This window comes from Microtus ochrogaster, chromosome 10, assembly GCF_000317375.1.
Source record: "Microtus ochrogaster isolate Prairie Vole_2 chromosome 10, MicOch1.0, whole genome shotgun sequence".
Classification (NCBI taxonomy): Eukaryota; Metazoa; Chordata; class Mammalia; order Rodentia; family Cricetidae; genus Microtus; species Microtus ochrogaster.
The window spans coordinates 41617114-41637077 of record NC_022016.1 but is presented as its reverse complement, the minus strand read 5'-3'; the positions used below and the strand labels follow the sequence as shown (position 1 = coordinate 41637077).

At 48.7% G+C, this 19964-nt stretch overlaps 1 protein-coding gene across 2 annotated transcripts in view; it reads right to left on the bottom strand.

Moving 5' to 3' along the window:
* Pdpn (podoplanin) overlaps nucleotides 1–17119 on the bottom strand; it is a 41347-nt gene extending 24228 nt beyond the window's left edge. The window contains exon 1 of one of the 2 annotated variants that reach the window (XM_013348287.2): nucleotides 16821–17119. In XM_013348287.2, the coding sequence (XP_013203741.1) occupies nucleotides 16821–16887 (67 nt within the window). In that variant the 5' untranslated portion in view covers nucleotides 16888–17119. The remainder of the gene's footprint in view (nucleotides 1–16820) is intronic. The other variant, XM_005352878.3, reaches the window with a different exon arrangement.
* Nucleotides 17120–19964: the final 2845 nt, after the last annotated feature.

The window sequence follows — 19964 nt, the reverse complement described above, 5'->3', positions numbered from 1 at the left end:
AGGGAGTAGTAAAGGTGTAAAACTTTTTAAGGTTCCTGTAAAGAAGGTACCCAATATCAGCCTTATGTGGGTACAAATATAGAGGTACACACACACACACACACACACACACACACACACACACGATACACTCTTTATATTAGCTACTATAGCCTGCTTTTCTGCTAGTTGGAATTTGCATCTCTTTTGCAAAAGGCAAACCCAGCCAGTAATCAAACATCTTATTTCCTTTCTCTGACACCATACTCACCAAGCCTTCCTTGGGTTATGCAAATATTCATGCCTATTTCCCCTATCTCAGTTTAGTTTGTATACTTAATAGTTTGACTGTCTGTGTTTACTCAACGTGGTCCATCAAACAGGAATATGCAGGCATGCCTAACCTAACAAGATTCCATCTGTGCACAACAACCTTTGCTTGTGAGCTTATAATGGTGCTCAAAATGGGGCGCCATAGCTGTCCATGCATCACGGTGCCACACATTACTCTGCATCTGATGCAGGTGGATTAGAGAGAAGACGTTATTCATCCTAAAAGTGTGTCTGTCTTAGAAAGACAGTCCTTTGTTCTCTGCTCAAGTGAAGGCAGCATCACCATGAAGACAGGAGCCCGTGGGACTAGGAGCGTAGCTCATCTGTAGAGTGAGCGCTCGGCCAGCATGTCTGGGCTCACATCCTAGTATCACACAAAGTAAACCAACAACGCTTGCATGCATGCATACATACAACAAAAACAAAAAGAAATTTGGGGGGGGGGGTGTGGTGGCTGATTCCTATAATCTCACAAGTGCTTAGGAGGTTGAGGCAGGAAACTTGTGAGTTCAGGATCAGCCTGAGCCACAATGTAAAATCCTGTCTTGAAGCAAACAACGAAAATAGCTGTGTAAGGGCTCTTTCCGGGGTACCTGCTGGACTGACAGCTATGTCAAGATGAAGCTGAATCTCTCCATCCCAGCCACGGCTGTCAGAGACTCCTTGAAGCGGAAGATGAATACACACTTCATACTATCTGTGATAAATAAGTGCATGGCCACAGAAGTAGCTGCCGATGCTTTGGGTGGAGAGTGGAAGGGCTATGTGGTCTAAATCTGTGGGAACAACAAGCCAGGTTTTCCCACAAAGCTAAGTGTCTTGGCCTACAGCAGAGTGTGCCTGCTGTTGAGCAAGGGGCATTCAGGAGGCAAAGGCAGGAGGATCCTGATTTTGAGTCGTCTGGGCTTCACAGGAAGAGCCTGTCCTAAACAAGACAAATCAAACCAAAACAACTTCCCCCGCAAAACCCCAAAACAATAAAACTAAAAGTTCATTCTCAACTGGAAACCATTCTGTTTAGTGAAATAAATCAATTTCAGAAAGACACACAGCATGTTTGCTCTCATAGGCTAAACCTAAATGTAAATTCTCTGTGTGTGTTTGTGTCTATGTGTGTGTGTTTATGCATGTGCTTACACGTGTGTGTTTATGCGTGTGTTTACATTATGTGTGTATTTACATGTGTGTTTGCATGTGTGTGTAGGTCACAAAACTAGAAAGATAATCGTAAGGGGAAGAGGAGACCCTAGGAGAGGTGGAAAATAAAGACAGCAAAGAAACACAAGAACTAGGAAAGCAAAAGAGGAAGTAACTGGGGGAAGAAAGGGAAGCAGCTGGAAGGGGTGGGAGGGACAGTAAGTAGAGAGGAGAATGAGAACAAAGCAAAATGTCATTTACGCTCGCAGATGCCACGGTGACGCCGTGGCTTCCTCTGCTGACCTGAAATTTTTCATAAGGAAAAACAAGGGCCCTGGCCTAGTGAGATGGCTCAGTGGATGAAGAAACTTTGTAGCCACGCCACGACCTGAGTCTAATCCCTAGGACCATATAGTGAAGACGAGAACTGGCTTCCAAAAGTCATTCTATGACTTCCACACATACACTGTGGCATGCATGTGCCCCTCCCCCCAGTAAATAAATCCATGGTTTAAAAAGGAAGTCTAAACTGGGCGGCGGTGGTGCACACCTTCAATCCCCAGAACTTGGGAAGCAGAGGCAGGCAGATGTCTGAGTTCCAGGCCAGCCTGTTCCAAAGAATGAGTTCCAGGACAGCCAGGGCTACACAGAGAAACCCTGTCTGGGAAAACAAACAAACAAATAATAAAATAAAAAATTAAGTCCAGACCTGAAGAGATGTCTCAGTCAGCAAAGTGTTTGCTGCACGGGACCCGTGTGAAAAGCCATGTGGAAGGGTGCCTACAATCCAGCACTGGTCTAGCCAATCAGTGAGCTTCAATAAGAGACCCTATCTCAAAAAAATAGGGTAGAGGGGCTTGAGAGGTGGCTCAGTGGTTAAGCGAGCATGCGAGGACCTGAGTTCGATTCTCAGCATCCAGGTTAGACAACTCTTAAACACCTGCAACTCCAGCTCCGGGGGCTCTCACTCTGGACACCTTCACTCACACACAACGTCATTTTTAAAAAGTGGAGAATGACCCAGAAAGACAAGGGACATGCATGTTTGGCCTCCACCTGTGTGTACAGCACACACATGCACTTACACTTACATACGTCTCACACGGAGAATCCATTTGGAAGAACAAACTCTCTTCTGTTCCTTTACCCCCATGAAGGCTTTTGCATCTCATTTCCCTATCATGTCTTAAGAGGGTGACCCCAAGTCTCAAACATACCTCACACCATAGATGGTCTCAACCCTGCTGGCCTCTCACTGGGGTTCCCAGGAGCTCCTGCCTCTTCCCCCAGCTACCCCAAGTGGGTTTCTGCAGCCAGGGCGAGAGCCTAGAACTCTCCTCTGCTTACCACGGCTCTGATGTTCTCGGCGCACGGTGGGCTGGTCCTGCTCCTAGACTTCTGAGGAAGTCATTCTTTGGATATGGATGCAGCAGCAAATATTTATAGGGCTCCTCTGATATGAAGAGCCGTTCTCCAAAAGGCATGTTCCTCAACATAACACTGGGTAGTTTGCTGGACGTAGCCAGAATCCGCCCTGGTGTGGCCAAGGTTTTTTTTTTTTTTTTGTCTCTTCACTCTTTCCATACAGCTTGGCAAACTATTCATCTGATCAAGAGATTGTCACTGGAAAACCTCCTCCTCTCTGCCTTGGGTGTCTATATGCGTGTCATGTTCATGTGCATGGGAATGCGTGTGTGTGTGTGTGTGTGTGTGTGTGTGTGTAGATCAGAGATCAACCTCAGCGTCACTCTTCAGGATATACTCACCCTATTTTTTGAGACAGGGTCCCCCAGTGGGTGGAAACTTGTCAATTCCACTAAGCTGGCTAGCCAGGAAGCCCCAGAGATCTGTCTGTTTCTTCATCCCCAACTCTGGGATTCTAAACACTCATAACCTGGCAGTTTTTATTTTTCCCACAAATTCTGGGGCTCAAATTTGGGTTCTCATTTTTGCACACCAAACTATCTACCAACTGAGCTATCTTTCCAGCCCTGTCCGTGCCTTTTTGAGACAAGGTCTCACTGTGTTGTAACACAGGCTGGTCTTGAATTCACGATCCTCCTGTCACTCCAGAGACTGGCATTAGAGGCGTGCGTGCCAGCATACCTGGGCTGAACAACTCTACTAATCTAGACAACTCTTGGGAGGCTTGGCCCCTGTCACCCTGGGCACCCACAGAAATGCCTTCACTTACTTCCCTCTGGGAGAGCATGGTGCCACCTAACACATTCCCAGCCTCTGGAGTCACGGCAGGTCCTTGGCAGGTGTTTGCTGAGTGACGGATGGGTCAGTATATGAACAGTCAAGGAACTGGTTTCTTTTGAGATATTCCTTGGATGTGTGCACCGCCTTCGCTGCAGAGTTGGTGAGCGCCTTTCCCTACTGTAGGGCAGCAGGGATGAGGACAGAACAATTCACCTGTGAGGCTGAACTCTGCGGCCCTGCCTGTCACTCGCTGTCACAGCTTTTGTCAAACCTGCAGACCAAGCCTGGTTGATGAGACGGGACATGACTGTCAGCCTGCATGAAGCTGCTGACAGATAGGATGAGCCTCTTCTTCCACGCACTGAACAGAAGGATGTCAGAACTGAGATGGGCTCCTAGATCCTCTGAGAAAATCCTACACACTACCAATAAAAGCCTGTTCCCTTGACCTCATAGTGGGTATGAGTTGTGCATGGCTCCAAAGGTTTCTTGTGCTTCGGGGTGGCTGGCCCCAGTGGGTCACCTCCTAAAAATTGGAAACGGCTTCTGAACGTTCCTGTAGCTGAACAAGGGCAATGAGAGAAGCGCTGGGGTGGGGCTCAGTGGTTGAGTGTGGGGCACAGGGCGGCCCTGGGATCAATCTCCAGAGTCACAGAGAGGGACAATGAAAGACGAGGAGAGAGAAAGGAAAAGAAAAACCAACATAGCTGTGGTGGGGGTGGGAGGACAGGGATAGGAGGGGAGGGGAGAGGGAAGAGTGGATGGGAACGATGCACCCCTGTAGTAATCTCAGCACTAGAGGGACCGAAGCATGAATATGAGGTATGTCTGGGCTACAGGAAGACTCTAATGAAGAGGAGGAAAACAGAAAGAAAATAGAGAAGAGGCCAATGGCCATTAAGGACTCTCATTTTCATTCTGAGAGCAAGAAGTCACTGCGCAGGTGGAAGGGGGAGGGCCTAACTCTGGACTACCCAAGCAGACCCGGTCCTCTACCCTCAGAAAGGGAACAGGGGACAGGACTGTCCAGGAGAAGCAATTCTGATGATGGCTCCTTCTGACTGAGTTTCCAGAGAATGAACAGAAGCTGCTGCCCTGAGCTTCCCCACGGCCTTTACACACACACACACACACACACACACACACACACACACACACACACACACCCCTGCCACAAGGAACATCCCTGCTTTTCGGGAGGATGGTGAGGGAGAGAGTTAGTGAACCACTGACTAGGAGAACAAGTGGTTATGGCAGACAGGATGTCAGCGTCCAGTAGAGTGCAAAGCCACCTGTAATCAGTGTGTCTCCGGATCATCCTCGCCTGGCTCCCTCTTGCAGGCCTGTATTCTGTGGGTGTGAGTGTGTCTGTGTGTGTCCATCCTCAGCTGTGCAGACACATTTGAGCACTATGGGCAAGTGTACAAGCAGGTATGTGCACACACACAGAGGTCAGAGGTCAACCTCGGGTGTACTTCCTAGAAACTACTCACCTTGTTTTCTGAGGACACGGGGCTTGCGGAGTAGGCCCAGTTGGCTGGCAAGTGAGCTCCAGGGAATCCTCCTGTCTCAGTCTCTCTAGCACTAAGATTCAAAGCACTAAGAACTGAACTTAGGTCCTCATGCTTGCAAGGCTAACACACTTTACCAGCTCAGCCATTTCCTCAGCCCTGAGCCTCTGCCTTTTATTTTAAGGAAAAGGCTGGGGTACACAACTAACCGTGGATCACAGGAGCTTGAGGCTGGGCTACCAAGGCCCATTGCTGTCCATTCAAGGCTTCACCACACCCACTGCCCCAGGAAAAAGTCCCTCTCTCCACAGGGAAGCTGGGAGGCAGTGTCTCCATGGCAGTCCAGGTCTTGGCTACACTGGGCCCGTTCACTATTTCCTCCCTTCGTGGTTCTAGAACCTTCTTTTAAGCAACCTCACATTCTGCTGAGTTTGTTGCCCAGTCAGTCTCATAGCCTGAGGACACAGAATGACTAGGTGAGCGGTGGTTACATTTTGGGGGGGGGGGGTCCAGGAAGTGAATCAGTATACTGCTCACCCCTAAACTCCTCAGCAGCAAACCAGAGACAGCTGACTCCAGCTTTCAGTTTGATTACTCAACTCAGGGAGACCACTTCGCTCTCCTGACTAAGAGCAGGCGGTTTTCCTGTAAAAGGGGAAATGAACTCTCAGTTTTGTGGGCAGGAATCATACCTCCTAAGAGGTTTTCTGGAACCCAGCAGGAGCTGGATGCACGCACGAAGGGCCACCTTCTAGGGAAGATAGTTGAGCGGTGACCTCATGGGATGTTTTAAGGGTGCTGCCCAGAGCACTCATCACAGTGGCGTGAGGGCACTTGCCATCTGTCAGGAACTGAGCGAGACTCTGAGCTCTGATTACTCAGGGCTCTCAGCTGAGCGGCTGGGATTTCGAAAGAGTGGAAGAAGAGCCCCTTCAGATCGGACCTGCGGGGTGGACATTCCAGCTGTGAGCACAGGGAGACAATGTGCAGAACGTGTCTGCCCTTGGCCTTGGTCCTCAGCTTCATTTGGAAGCTGTATCTCAGGAGATTTTTATTTTGCATTAGAATAATCTTGGTTTTGTTTTCATAGCACTGGGGAATCGAACCCAGGGCCTTGTGTGTGTGCTAGGCAACTGTCTATGACCGAATTGCATCTCATCTCAACCCGTGCTAGACTAAAAATTAAGCTGCTTTGGCCAGTAGGGTGTCTTCTGAATTTCCCTTGCCATCTCTCTCCCTTCGTCCTGGCCCATGGGAAGTTCATGCATCCAGCCCCATCTCCAGGTTCACTGTTCAGACCCTCTTAGAACACAGGCTCCCACACGCCCACAAGATGTACCTTGATGAATCTCTTCCATCCCCTCATAGTCTTAACACTGAAGAGCAAACACCTGCCACTCTTCACCAACTCGTCCCTCGCCTCTCACCTCCCCTACCTGATTTTCACACATCCAGTCGGATGTGGAGTCAGCCAGGAGACACACCTGTGTTTATAGAGAGGCATGACCCAGGAGGGAACAGGTACTCTGAATGAGAGTGGTGGCACCCTGTGGCCTGGGGGTCCAGACTGAACAAGAAGGGCCAAGGAGGAAGCAAGCTCTCTCCCTGGGCTCCCTGACTATCTATGTGTGAGCTTCCTCACACCCCATCCCCACATCGTCCCTCCCATGATGGACCCCACACACTCACACAATGAGCCAAACCAAAGCCTTCTTCCCCTACGTTGCTTTCTGTCAGGTATCTGCTCGTAGTGATAAAAAGCTAATCACTGCACCTGCCTTCTTTTGAAATAGATTTGTTTCGATTTTGTGTACATGAGTGGTTGCCTACATGTATGTATACGGACTACCACACACAGCTGGTCCTGTCGGTGGTCAGAAGAGGACATCAGATCCCCCAAAATTAGTATAGGTGGTTGTGAGCCTCCGTGGGGTTTCTCAGAAGTGAATCCGGTCCTCTGTAAAAGCAGGAAGTACACTTAACTGCTGAGCCATCTCTCCCACTCCACAGTGTCCTCATTGCCTTGACTACCGATAGGTTTGGGTAACACCACTCCCTTGCTCTTCATTGACAGATGGTGACTACAATCTGAACAGATGCTTTTACACGGGGCCTCTCAGGCCAGGCAAGGAGCTTACCACTGAGCCCCCCCCAGCCCCAGTGTTCTTTTACAGATTCTGCTAAGAGGCAAGATCGGTCCACAAACACTTAGCATACAGTGATGAAACCTGGGCTCCTAGGGGCTCACAGACACTGACACAGTCAAAGAGTCTGCCTGAGATTGACCTAGACCCTCCGCATGTATGTTACAGTTGTGTAGCTTGGTCTTCTTGTGGGGCTCCTAACAGTGAGAGCAGGGTCTGTCTCCGACACTTTTGCCGGCTTTTAGGACCTTTACCATCCTACTGGGTTGCGTCCAGCGCTCAACTTGATATGCCATGTTTGGCTGATAGCCATGGGAGGCCTTCCCTCCTCTGAATAGAAACAGAGGAGGAGTGGATGGGGGAGGGGCACAGAGGAGATGGGGAGAGAGGAAGGAGGGAAAACAGTGGTTGGGTTGTAAAATAAACAAAATATATATTTAAATAAATAAAATATCGTGAGAAGAAGAGACAAAGCAATCCCGATGAAGGACCAAGTGGAAGAACTTGTGTGTTCTGATTTCAAACACATGAAGCAGATCTGCAGAAAGCAAGGCTGATTATAACTGGACATAGTGTCCCTTGTAAGCCCAGCAAGAGCATCTCAAGCCCAGGGATTCAAGGCCAGCGCATGCAGCAGAGAGGGAGCCCTATCTCAGAAAAATAGTAAAATAGAAATAAGCTAGGGGCAGAGCTCAGAAGCAGAGCATTCGCGTAGCCTGCAGAGGCCCCGTGTTTAATTTCCGGCAACGGGGAAACGGTTTCACAAATGACCGCAGACACTGGGTAAGGGTAAGTGTGTAGACCCACAGACTAGAACGGTGAGTCCAGGCATAGGCCTTTCTTCTCACAGACAGCTGATTTTGCGTAAAAGCACCAGGATACTTCAGTGGGGTAGAGTTATCTTTTCATCCCAGAAGGTGCTGGGACAACTGCATTGCCACGCGGTAAAGAATGGAGCTGGGTCACTACATGGGGCACACGAATCGTCATTGCAAAGGCATCAACGCCCGACTGCCAGAATGAAGCCATACAAAGTCAGAGTCAGCTTCCGCAGCCTCCAACACTGGTACCAACGGCAAGAACAGAAAAGGAGAGGGGACAAGCCAGACTTCACGTTCTTAACGACTGGAGCTTTAATGAACACTATCAAAAAATAATAACAAATAAGCCAGTTCATAGAATGGAAGAAATGTCTTGGGAAGAATCTCTTCTCTGACTGTTGAAATCTATTCAGAAATCAACAGCAAAAGGAAACAAACAACAACAAAAAAAAAAACCACTTGAAATTTTCATATCTTGCAACTAGAAATAATCTACAGAACTCTTACTCTAAAGAACAACAAAATATGTTACTTATTGATGAAAGCACCAAAGGTCAAAATGTGTGGGAAGGAGGCAATATTCGGGAGGGGGCAGGGGGCAACCTGGGAAATAAATTGATCTACCAAGAAACTAATATTTAATTGTTTCTTTGCTGATTTTTTTAAAAACAGCTTAGTCACCAGTTCCAGTTTGGCTTCGGCCCGAGAATACTGTTCATGGGGACAGTGTAAACAGTTTGTCTATTCATAACCACCAGACATAATCCTCTTAAAAATGACTGGAACCCTAGCCCCCTCTTTCTCATATATGTATATGTATTCGATAATCAATAAACTTTAATTTCCTACTTGGAAAAAAAGCAAATTAGCAAAATGCCTAAAGACTTCAACAGCCAAGAGTTTGAACAATCCCCCAAGATGTTCAGCATGAAAAGGTGTTCAAGTTCATTTGTCGTTAGTGAAGGAAAGACAGCTCAGAACTAGTGTGAGATACCCCCTGCTCATTAGAATAGTGTGTGTGTGTGTGAGTGAGTGTGTGTGTGAGAGAGAGAGAGAGAGAGAGAGAGAGAGAGAGAGAGAGAGCGCATGTGTGCAGACATTTGTTTTTAAATTTAAGAAAAAATAGGGACGAAGATCTGTCTCAGGTGGCAGAGTCCTTGCCCAGCACACACAAAATCCCAGGTTCCAACCCCAGCACCTCAGAAACCAGTCATGGTGGGACACACCTATAATCATGTATTTGTGTGATCTGTCTTCATGCTCACAAGAAGAGGCAGTCAGATCCTATTACAGATGGTTGGGAGCCACCACGTGGTTGCTGGGAATTGAACTTAGGACCTCTGAAAGAGCAGTCAAGTGCTCTTAACCTCTCTGAGTCATCTCTCCAGTTCCTGAAATTCTTTTTAAGAGTAAAATTTGGGAAGCAATATTTTGAAAACAATAACAAAATCAAAGAAAAAAAGGCTTGGAAACAACAAAAAAAAAGTGCTGATACAGCTATATTTATGGGGTGCAGTACAATATTTCAATAATTTTCTATAGTATGTAAAGATCAGAGCGGGACTGCTGGCTTCCGTCATCTCAAACATGTATCAGCTGTCAGGAACACTCAAAATTCTCTGGCTGCATTAACAAACACAGTTGTTCACTGTCAATCACAGCTGCCCGGCTGAGCGATAGGACACTAGAACTCATGCGTAGGAATTACACTCCTGTACCTATTAACCATCCATCTTCTCTTCCCCCTCTGTCTTGGTTACTTTTCTATCATTGCCACAAAACACCATAACCAAGGCAATTTCTAAAACAAAGCAGTTACTTTAGGGACTGGTCATTTCAGAGGCTCAGAGTCTTAATGGCGAGGAGGCATGGCAGGGGGCAATGACAGCAGGCAGGCAGCCGTGGGTGGGGCTGGCATAGTAGCTGAGAGCTTACATCAGAAGTCCACCCCCAAGTGACACACCTCCTCCAAAGTCACACCTCCTCGTCCTTCCCAAACAGTTCCACGAACTGGGAACCAAGCATTGGAACAGGTGAGCCTATGGGGCTATTCTCACTTAAACCAGCACGTCCTCTAATCCCTGATAATATGTGCCCTGCAAACTCTTAAAGGGACAGGGACAGCATTTGGTACTTGTTCTTAATTGCTTTCAGTTGGTGGATCAACCCCACAACCAAAAGCCACACTTGAGGTAATCATCCATCCCTGAGGGAAGTCAGGGCAGGCCTCAAGGCACGAACAGAGCCTGGAGGAACGCCATTTATGGGCTGGCTCTCTGGCTCAGGCCAGCTAGATTTTTCTCTATAGCCCAAGATCACCTCCCCACAGTAGGAGGTGTGGTCCACCGTAGGCAGGGCCTTCCCTCATCAGTTACCACAATATCCCACGGATTGGGCAATTCTGGGCACTTCTGTGACTGAGGTGTCCCCTCTTTCATCCCAGATGACTCTTAGTTGTGTCGAGTTGAAAATGAAAACGACCCAGCAGAGTGCTCTTGACATCACATACATAATTAAAATCATGTGTGTGACAAACAAAATTGATTAAAACAACTTGGTGAATATTACCGTAACAGAGGTTGTCGCTGCCGTCTAAAGTCCTTGGAGGGATGACACAGCTTGGCTTTTCTAGGTGTCTTCAGGGACACCAACGCCAAGCACTGGTGGCCACTTAGCTGAGCAGCCAGGGATGTGTGCCCAGGGTGTGTGCGCTTGCTATGTTCCAGTTCTTGAGTTCCAGCTCATTGCTGCTGTCTCCTGGCTTTGTGTCTGAACCTGGATGAGCTCATCTATAAGATGTAAATAGTTCCTGCCTTGTTGTGCTGTGAGGACTGAGTGCAACAGGGTTCGCGAGTGGCTAAGACAGTCTAGCCCAGCAAATGGTCAAAGTTCCAAAATGGTTATTGCTATGAGCCCCTCCCATTTGGAATCTAGTGTGCGGCTTTGCAGCTTCACATTTTAATCTTCCTATGAAGTGATAGTCTCAGAAAAGGCTGCCTTCCATGAGTTGACCTTTCTATAAGATGCCAGGAACCAAAGGTTACTAGGAACGAGATAAGGGAGCATGGGGAGAGGGCTCAGCCAGGGAAGAACTTGCCTTGCAAGCTTGGTACCTTAGAACTTGTCCATTGCCGCAGAGACACCGCGGCCAGGGCAACTTTTGGAAGGAGTTTAATTAGGGCTTACAGTTCAGAGGGCGAGCCCATGACCACCATAGTGAAGAACATGGCAGCAGAGAGGCAGCAGCGGAGCAATAGCTGAGAGCCTGTATCTTATCCTCAAGTAGAAGGGAGGTAGAAAAAGGCAGAGAAAGAGACAGACAGACAGACGCTCTCTCTCTCTCTCTCTCTCTCTCTCTCTCTCTCTCTCTCTCTCTCTCTCTCTCTCAGAGACAGAAAGAGAGAGAGAGAGATTGGGGATAGTGTGGCTTTTGACACCTCAAAAGCCCACCCCCACCCTGTGACAAGCCTCCATCACCACCAACATGCCTCCTAATCTCAAACAATGCCACCAACTGTGAGCCAAGCAGTCAAATACATAGATAGCCTCTGGCGGCCATTCTGATTCAAGCGCACAGATGGAAACCTCATTTGGATCCCCAGAACCAAAGCTGTAATGGCGTGTGACTTCTACCCTAGCTCTGAGGAAGAAGAGACAAGGTGGCTCTCTGGGGCTTGCTGGCCCCGCAACCTGGTGTCCTTGACAAGGTCCAGACCAGTGAGAGAGCTGTCTCTGAGAAACCATGCAGGGAGGCTGAAGAGAAAGATAGCTCAGCGGTTGAGAGCTCATACTACACTGCCAAAGGAACTGGGCTTGGTTCCCAGCACCCACTTCGGGCTGCTCACAATTCTCAGTAATTCTGCCTGTTGTGAGATCTGACTCCCCCTGTCCGTGTGGGCACCTGCACTCAGGTGCACATACCCCCACACAGACATATATGCATTCACACAATTTTTAAAAATAAAAATAAATCTTAAAATTTTTTAAAAAGGATGACAAGATAGAGATTTTTCCTCCGGCCTCCACATCTGCGCATGCACACACATGCACAAGTAAGACTTGTTCTTCTGCACTTTATGTACATAGTTGCTACCGATGTCATGCCCCTCTCAAGTGACAAAGGTTCCGGAGATGTTTGATCTTCCGTAGAACAAAAGCACTGGATGGAATGTGTTGCCAGATTAAGGGAATAAAGATCTCTGATGCTCAAGGACCCACCCTAACTGAGGTCAGACTCCCCAAAGCTGCCAAATCGGACCTCCCCTTAGGAGCTCAAAGCAGGATAACACCACGCTCCAAAGCCTGAACACATAGCAAGGACTCGGTAAATATCTGCCAAATAAGCAAATTCCTTGGGCAGGGCCGTTGCCTCTCTCTCCCTCTCTCCCTTTCCAGAGAACCCAAGCAAACTAAGTCCTTTCTCTCTCGGGTGGGGCACTCCCCTCTGCTTTACAGCCTTGTTTGTTTGCTATCTTTTATTCCCCTTGGTGAAAACACAGTGATGGCCTCTGGGAAATACCCTGCTCCCTCAGTACTGTTTACACATTTTGCACCCCTGCTTCCCGAGCCTCCAACTGTACTCCAAACTACTGGCATTCCCCTGTACCCTGCCAATTTAACAGGCACTCTCAGAGCCCCGCTGTGGTGCAGGTTGACCTGCCCATACCTCTCCAGGCATTTCTCCAGTTTCTGACCCTCTGGACAGAAATCACAAGCTCATCTTCATCCTTTGCATATGTTTTTTGTTTTTGAAACTGCATCCATTTTGCCTAGCCTCTACAATGTTTGTCTTCTGTTTCTCCAAGGAAGTGATCAGCTAGCCAAGGTCAAAAGTCTCCCTCTGAATTTAACCAGATTCACCTCCAAATACAAACTGTTTCTCTGAAGCAAAGACATGAGACCAGATATAAACACAGACGTACCAGTATATGTGCAGGCGTGCGGGCGTGTGCGTGTTTGTAGTCAAGGGATAACCTCAGGTATTAGTCTCTAGGTATCTTATTTTTTGAGGCAGGGTGTCTCCCTGGCCTGGAGTTTGTGGATTGGGCTAGACTGGCTGGCCAGAGAGCCTGGGGGGGATGTGGCTGACTCTGCATTCCTAGCACCGAGATTACAAATCCCTGCTACCGCCCAGCTTTTTAAAATGGTTCTGAGAACCAAACTAAGGCTCTCTTGTTGGCACAGCAAGCATTTTTTATCCGTCCAGCTGTCTCTCTAACCTTGCTGTACTCTTTCTGTTAATGTTCAAGGGTTTCCCATCACCTGGCTGGCCATGAATGGGCTGGGATGACGGACAGCCAGGCGCTGTGGTTAGACACGTGGGAGGAAACAGACACCTCCATTTCCTGCCCTGCATGAACTTGGCAGAATGCCAACTGTTTCCTAACCTGGCTCTATCCTGCATTCGATCTTGGATGAAAAGCCTGACCACTTTCCTTTCCCAGAACTTTCCAGGGGATGGAGAGATGGCTCATTTAGTAAAGTATTCCCCATGCGAACATGAGGATCTGAGTTCCAACCCCCAGACTCACACAAAAAGCAGGGTGCATCTGTTACCACAACACTGGGGAGATAGAGGCAACCAGATTCCCGAGGGCCATTGTTCAGTCTAGCAATTGGAGAACCCCAGGTTCAATGAGACAGTGTCTCTAAAATAGGGTGCGGAGTCATTGAGGAAGATTTGGCCTACACACACACACACACACACACACACACACACACACACTTCAAGACATCTATTGACAAAGTACTCAGAATTGCAGACAAAGGGAGCTTAATCTGTTGTGTACCCCGCGAGAATTCTGTGAGCAACCTCATCAGCTTTGAGAGTGTCTCAACCTCTCCAGTCATGGACCCTCCTCTAACAAAACCACATCGGTTTCTTCCCTAAGTGAGAGGTTTCAGGATAAGCAGGGTTTCCCTGAGCGCTGGGAGGTTGGGCTGGGGATCCTTTGCGGGGTTCCAGGAAAGACTGGCATTTGAGTTGGCTCCCTTCGCAGCCTCCCCCGAAATACTTCCACAAGTTGTAACCTGGAATGCCTGTTTGCAGAAGCCAGAACTATGACAAAAATTCAGATAAGCCAGTGCAATCGGGAGCACAGGTTCATTCTTGGTTGGCGAGGACGGTGGAGCACGGAGCACAAGTTCGGCTTTCCTGCACCCAGCAACCTGCCGCACCCTCTTGGGAGGTATTTAGCACCTGTGAGCAGGATGGATTAAGGCAATCTATTTTGATGCACCGATTACAGTGTGGGGAGCACATAACTGAAAGAAGTCTAGGAAAGTTTGTATTCATGTTTAAGGGACTGAAAGTGAAGTCCACCTTTGGTGTCAAGTTCAACTGTCTCTCTCTCTCTTTTTTTTTTTAATTCTTTTTTTAGTTCAGGAGTAGTGAGGAGTTTGACTTTGCTTTTGAATCTTTGTTCTGGCAGCTTCTGAGATAATAGTGTATAATTTACAGGAGTTGTCGGGATTAAACGAGGTAGTCTGGTGACATTCCTAGAATGTGGTGGGGGATGGGAATGCAACGAAGTGGTACCCTGCCCACTAGGCAGGGCCATCCTCACTCATGCCAAGATTTGGGTCTCTGTCTGTGCCAGCACTGAGTCAGTAAGTGGTGAACTGAGTTGGGTACTGTTGGTTACGGGGACACTCAGCCTTCTGGGTCCGAGCACAGAGCTTCAAATGTGCTTTTTCTTTCTGAACTCAGTTTGGAATCATAGCCCAAGCTTCCCTCACAGAATCTTTAATAAGAGAAGGAGCTTTCTTCAACGTCTCTGCACCAAAAACCCTCAGCAACCCATGAGGATTCCAGCTCCCCACCTCCCCCAAACTGGCAAGAACTTCAGGGAAATCACAGGACGATTTCTTTGCCACATGATTAATCCTGTTTGGACTGGTCCCGGAAGAGCACACATGGCTTAGCAGCAAGCAGCGACTTTCAGAATCTTACAACAATTAATTGCCTAACGGACAGGCCCTCGGGTACAGGCTTTGGATGAATGTTCAGAGCGAGGGTGGGGCCTGGCAATGGAGGAAGATGTGAGGACAACCGTCCTCTTTAGAATCCACGAACACTTTAGAGATGGCAAAGGGGGTTGGATTCTAATACTAAATCATGGCACATGACTCTGAGTTAGCACACCACAATCACCTCCAGTCTGGCTCCCCAATAATACCTCAGCTCAATGGTGTTGCTCATCCATATTCATTATTCCCAGACAAAACCCCTATAGGCTTCAATGTTGCAGCAGAACAGCCTGCATAGCACTGGCCACATGGCCACCCCTTTCTTTTCCAGGCCTCTTTCTTCAGTTGTACAGTTTCTAATATAGCACAACGAAGACCCTAGACAAGACCGAACAGCAGCTACATTTTAGGAGCACCTTGGGAACTGGCTTCCGAGAATGGCAGCCTACCCTTGTCTGAGAGGATGCTAGCCAGTCTGTCTCTGGCTTTCCTCGGATGTGGTTGGGGCGAGTGAAACGCCATGTCATTTACACACATTGTCTCGCCAGACCAGAAATAGAACTGAAATACAGAACTGTATATATCATCCTAGCGCAAGGAGAAGTTTCAAAGATAGGCCTGCTAGGAATAGCCCAGAGTGCCATAAAGAGCAGCTTCGCCTCTTTGAAGCAGCGTGCTGTATAATTTCCCGAAGACTAGGTAGGTGTTGTCGGTGGAGAATTACAGAAGCCGAGGCTAGGCTCACCCGGCTCACACAGACCACTTCCTTCCCTCCTGGGAAGGACAGGGCTCCATCTCTTAGCTCGCTGAGGAGCAGGTGATGTTTGGGATCAAAGTTAGAGCTTAGAATCCCCAGGGAAACAGACACAACTAGAAACGCAAGGCAAGAAATAAAACAGGGTAGGTTCGCTCCTGAAGCCAGGCTGCTTTCAAACTCGCTTCGTAGCCCCCAGGATGACCTTGAAAACGCCTCTGTTTCCCCAACTCTGAGATCAACAGGTGAACATCACTTCGCTGGTTTTTGCACCTTGCTGGGGATGGAACCCAGAGCATCAGGACCTGCAAGGCAAGGACTTTGCCAACTGAGCGCATTTAACTGAGCTCCTTTGGTCTTTTACAAACGCCACTGAGTCCTTGGCCTCAAGCACACTTACACCTCAATGCTCACGGCGATGCTCCAGGTTAGGAGGTACAGCTTTAGATGCTGGACGCCCTGGGTTCCATCCATTCCCAGAGCTGGAGTCAAAAGAGGAAGGAGGCAGAGACAAGGCTGCTCGAAAGACAGCAGCCTTCGGTTCCCCTCCTCTACTCCGAGTTGTTTCGCCTCCCACCCGGGCTACCATCCATCAGGTCTGTCCCCAAGGATGGGACCCCTGGTTCCAACCTGTCCTTCCGCCTGTTCCTCTCTTCCAGAGACATTAACTATTCCTCTAATACCCGGCTCTTTGGGCCAGTACAGTCTCCCTTGGCATCACCCTCCCGCTCCACGACATTAGTCCTCCCCCACCCCGCGCCCCCAGGAGGCGGGAGACATTCCGCACCCCTACCACCTGTGGATCCGGACTACTTCCGCACCCACTGACTGTTCCTGGGGACTTGGCCCCAACTAAGTTGCCCCAGCTTTCTCCCGGGCACTCTCTGATCCCAGGCAACCCCTGCCTCCCTTCATCCCCCCCGCCCCCCCAGCAAGTGTTGGTAGCCACTCAGGCCGGGACACTTACCTCCCTGCGCAAAGTGCCAGCACCACGCGCTCCCCAAAACCCAGAACAACACCGGCGCCGTCCACATCTTGATCTCTTTGGAGCCTCAGCAGCTAGTGGTTTTTGTGGTTGTGAAAAGACGGAAAAAAAGGCTTCGCAACTACAGGCCCAGCAGGGAAGAACTCTGCAGGAGACTGGAAGGCGGTGAGCAAAAGTCCCGGAGAGTGCCCGGGCTTCCTTGGCTCGCGGCAGCAGCAGGAACAGCAAACTTGGCAGCGGGCAACTTCTCGGCGCAGACAGCATTTATGTCTCTCAACCCGAGGCGGGAGCGGGTGGGCGTCAGGTGGTCCCAGCCCAGAGATCTAGGACCGCCCCCGGACTCTGTTTGGCCAGCATCACAAGATGACCTCAGGCCAGGTTTAAAGTTACAGGGCCTCTCAGCCACTGGGGCTCAGCCCAGGCCAAAAAAGAAAAAAAGAAAAAAAAAGCTTTTGACTGTTCCACCACAGGAGAAAGAGGGGACACAGGCAGTAAGCAGTTCTGATTTATAATTTTTCATGTATTTTTCTACTGTACTTATTATTCTGTTTTAAAGGGGAAAGCACAAAACCAGCGTTTTCCTTTTTACTGGGCTAAAGGGAGACTCACACAGTAGCCGGTGTGGCCCATTCCTTGGTTTTAGAATCACACATTGGATTTTTAATTTTTTTTGTAAATACTGAATATGAGGGTTAGGGGAAAAAAAAAACCAGCTGTCGTTTGGGTGAGTCAGAGGCAACTCGTGCTAATTAACTGAGCCTTCATCCAAGGCACATGGATGTGTGGCTGGTGGGGTGCCTGTCCCCCAAAACTGGCTTCTGGTGTGATACTTGGCTTTGTGGGTACCTGTCTAGGAGGGGTACTGGTCTGGCTGGGGCGCTCGGCCTCCTAGGGTGCTTGGCCCTAGTGACTTACACAGTTTTGAAAGGCAGAGCATGTTGACCCCTCCTGATACTGGGGACATTGTGGCTTCCCCTGGAGACGTGAGCAGCTGTGTCATCTAATGGGTGGCCACTCACCTGGAACTAAGAGTTCCAGTTTATCCATTTTAATCCCAGGATTTAACCAGTAATCCTCCTTTCTTGGTTTAAACAATCTCTCCTCGGTCTCAGGGAGTGGGTATCAGCAAGAGAGCTCTTCTTCTTTATCCCCCTTCTAACCTACTGGAATTTAAGAACAGGGATGGGGACGTGGTCTTGACTCCGCGCCCAAATGCCATAAATTCCACTCAACAAAAGCATCTGAAGATGGGTCCTGAGAAGGCTCAGCCCCCAAACCTGGTGACCCATAATAACGAATGGAAAGAAATGACCCCCAAAGGATGCTTCTGACCAGACAGTTCACACACAGACACACACACACACAGAGAGAGAGAGAGAGAGAGAGAGAGAGAGAGAGAGAGAGAGAGAGAAGAGAGAGAGAGAGAGAGAGAGAGAGAGAGAGAGAGAGAGAGACGATGTAAAAATAAAAATAAATTAAAAACAGAACTTAAGGATGAAGGTCCTCAAAGTGTTTCAATGAGGGTGAAAATGGGCTATTTCCATCCTTTGGTCTGTGACCTGGTTCTAAATAGACTTCATTTTTTTTTTTTTTTTGAGACAGGGTTTCTCTGTGTAGCTTTAGAGTTTATCCTGGCACTAGCTCTCATAGACCAGGCTGGCCTCGAACTCACAGAGATCCGCCTACCTCTGCCTCCTGAGTGCTGCGATTAAAGGCGTGCGCCACCACTGCCTGGCATAGACTTCATCTTAAGAACTTCAAGAGTAGACGTTTAAAATTATTTAGTGTGTGTGTGTATGTGTGTGTATATGTATGCACATGTGTGTATATGACGTGTGTATGTGTGTGCATGTGTATGCACATGTGTGTATATGATTGTGTATGTGTGTGCATGTGTACGCACATGTGTGTATATGATGTGTGTATGTGTGTGCATGTGTACGCACATGTGTGTATATGGTGTGTGTGTGCATGTGTATGCACATGTGTGTATATGATGTGTGTAGGGACCCATGACATGTACGTGTGTGAGAGATCAGAGGACAGCTCTGTGGAGCTGGCTCACTCCTTCCTTCACATGTATGTTCTAAGCCCAAATCCCTAAGGCTGCCAGGGAAGCCCTTTTATTTCCTGAACCAAGATTATTTTAACAGCTCAGATGGTGGGGGCACACACCTTTAGTGCCAGTATGAGGCAGAGGCAGGTAGAACTCTGTGAGTTTGAGGACAGCCTGGTCTACAGAGTGAGTTCTAGGAGTAGATGAAGGATCCAGGAAATCTACCCCCTGCTCCTCTCTCCCTGTGTCCTAGGGATGTGTCTAGGTTGTAGAAGGCTGGCCTCCTATCTTCTTGTAGAGGGTGGAGGAGGGGACAAAAGTGGAAAGAGAATCCTGTCGGGGGTCTGGGGACGGGGAGAGAACTGGAAGGATCTGAAATAGGTCTTCATGTTGGCCTTCTGAGTAACCAGGTGTGTGGCTGGCCCCTAGAAGGGTCACTGAAGGACAGGGTGGGGGAGGGGGTTACATTGCACAACAAGGCAAACAGCAGGTTAGAGATACCTTAGCCCTGGGCAGAAAGATGCCCAAGAGAGATACAGAGCCATAAATCCAACTTGGCACCACAGGGATCTTTCCCCCCTTAGGACACAGCTTGTGTGAAGACTAAAGAAACGAAGAGGTAGAGACAGGCGCCTTGAGATAACGCCCACAGCCCCGCCATTTGTAAATTTTACCTTGCAATCTCATCTGTTCTTCCAGTCAACCTTCACCTAGGATCACAGCGCCGACTCACCGGGAGGGCTGCCTAACGCGCCCGGGTCACTGGGGTCACTCCAAAGTCCTCATTCATTAAAAGAACCACTCTTTACAACATACCACAAACCGTGTGAAGTCCTACAGAAAATGAATGGGGAGGGAAGACCAGTTTTTCTGTGGCTCATCAGGGCTGAAGCCTATTCTTAATCCTGGGTCTTGAATACAGTAGATGGAGCTAAAATGGCACAAATGGGATGGGACCTTTTGTCCTGGGAGATGCTGAAGGCTGGTGTTGGGTCTGGCGCTGGAAGCATTCTTTGGGGCCTCTGCCCAGTCTGGAGAGCAGTTGACTGAACTTTTGCTGGGTGCCTGGG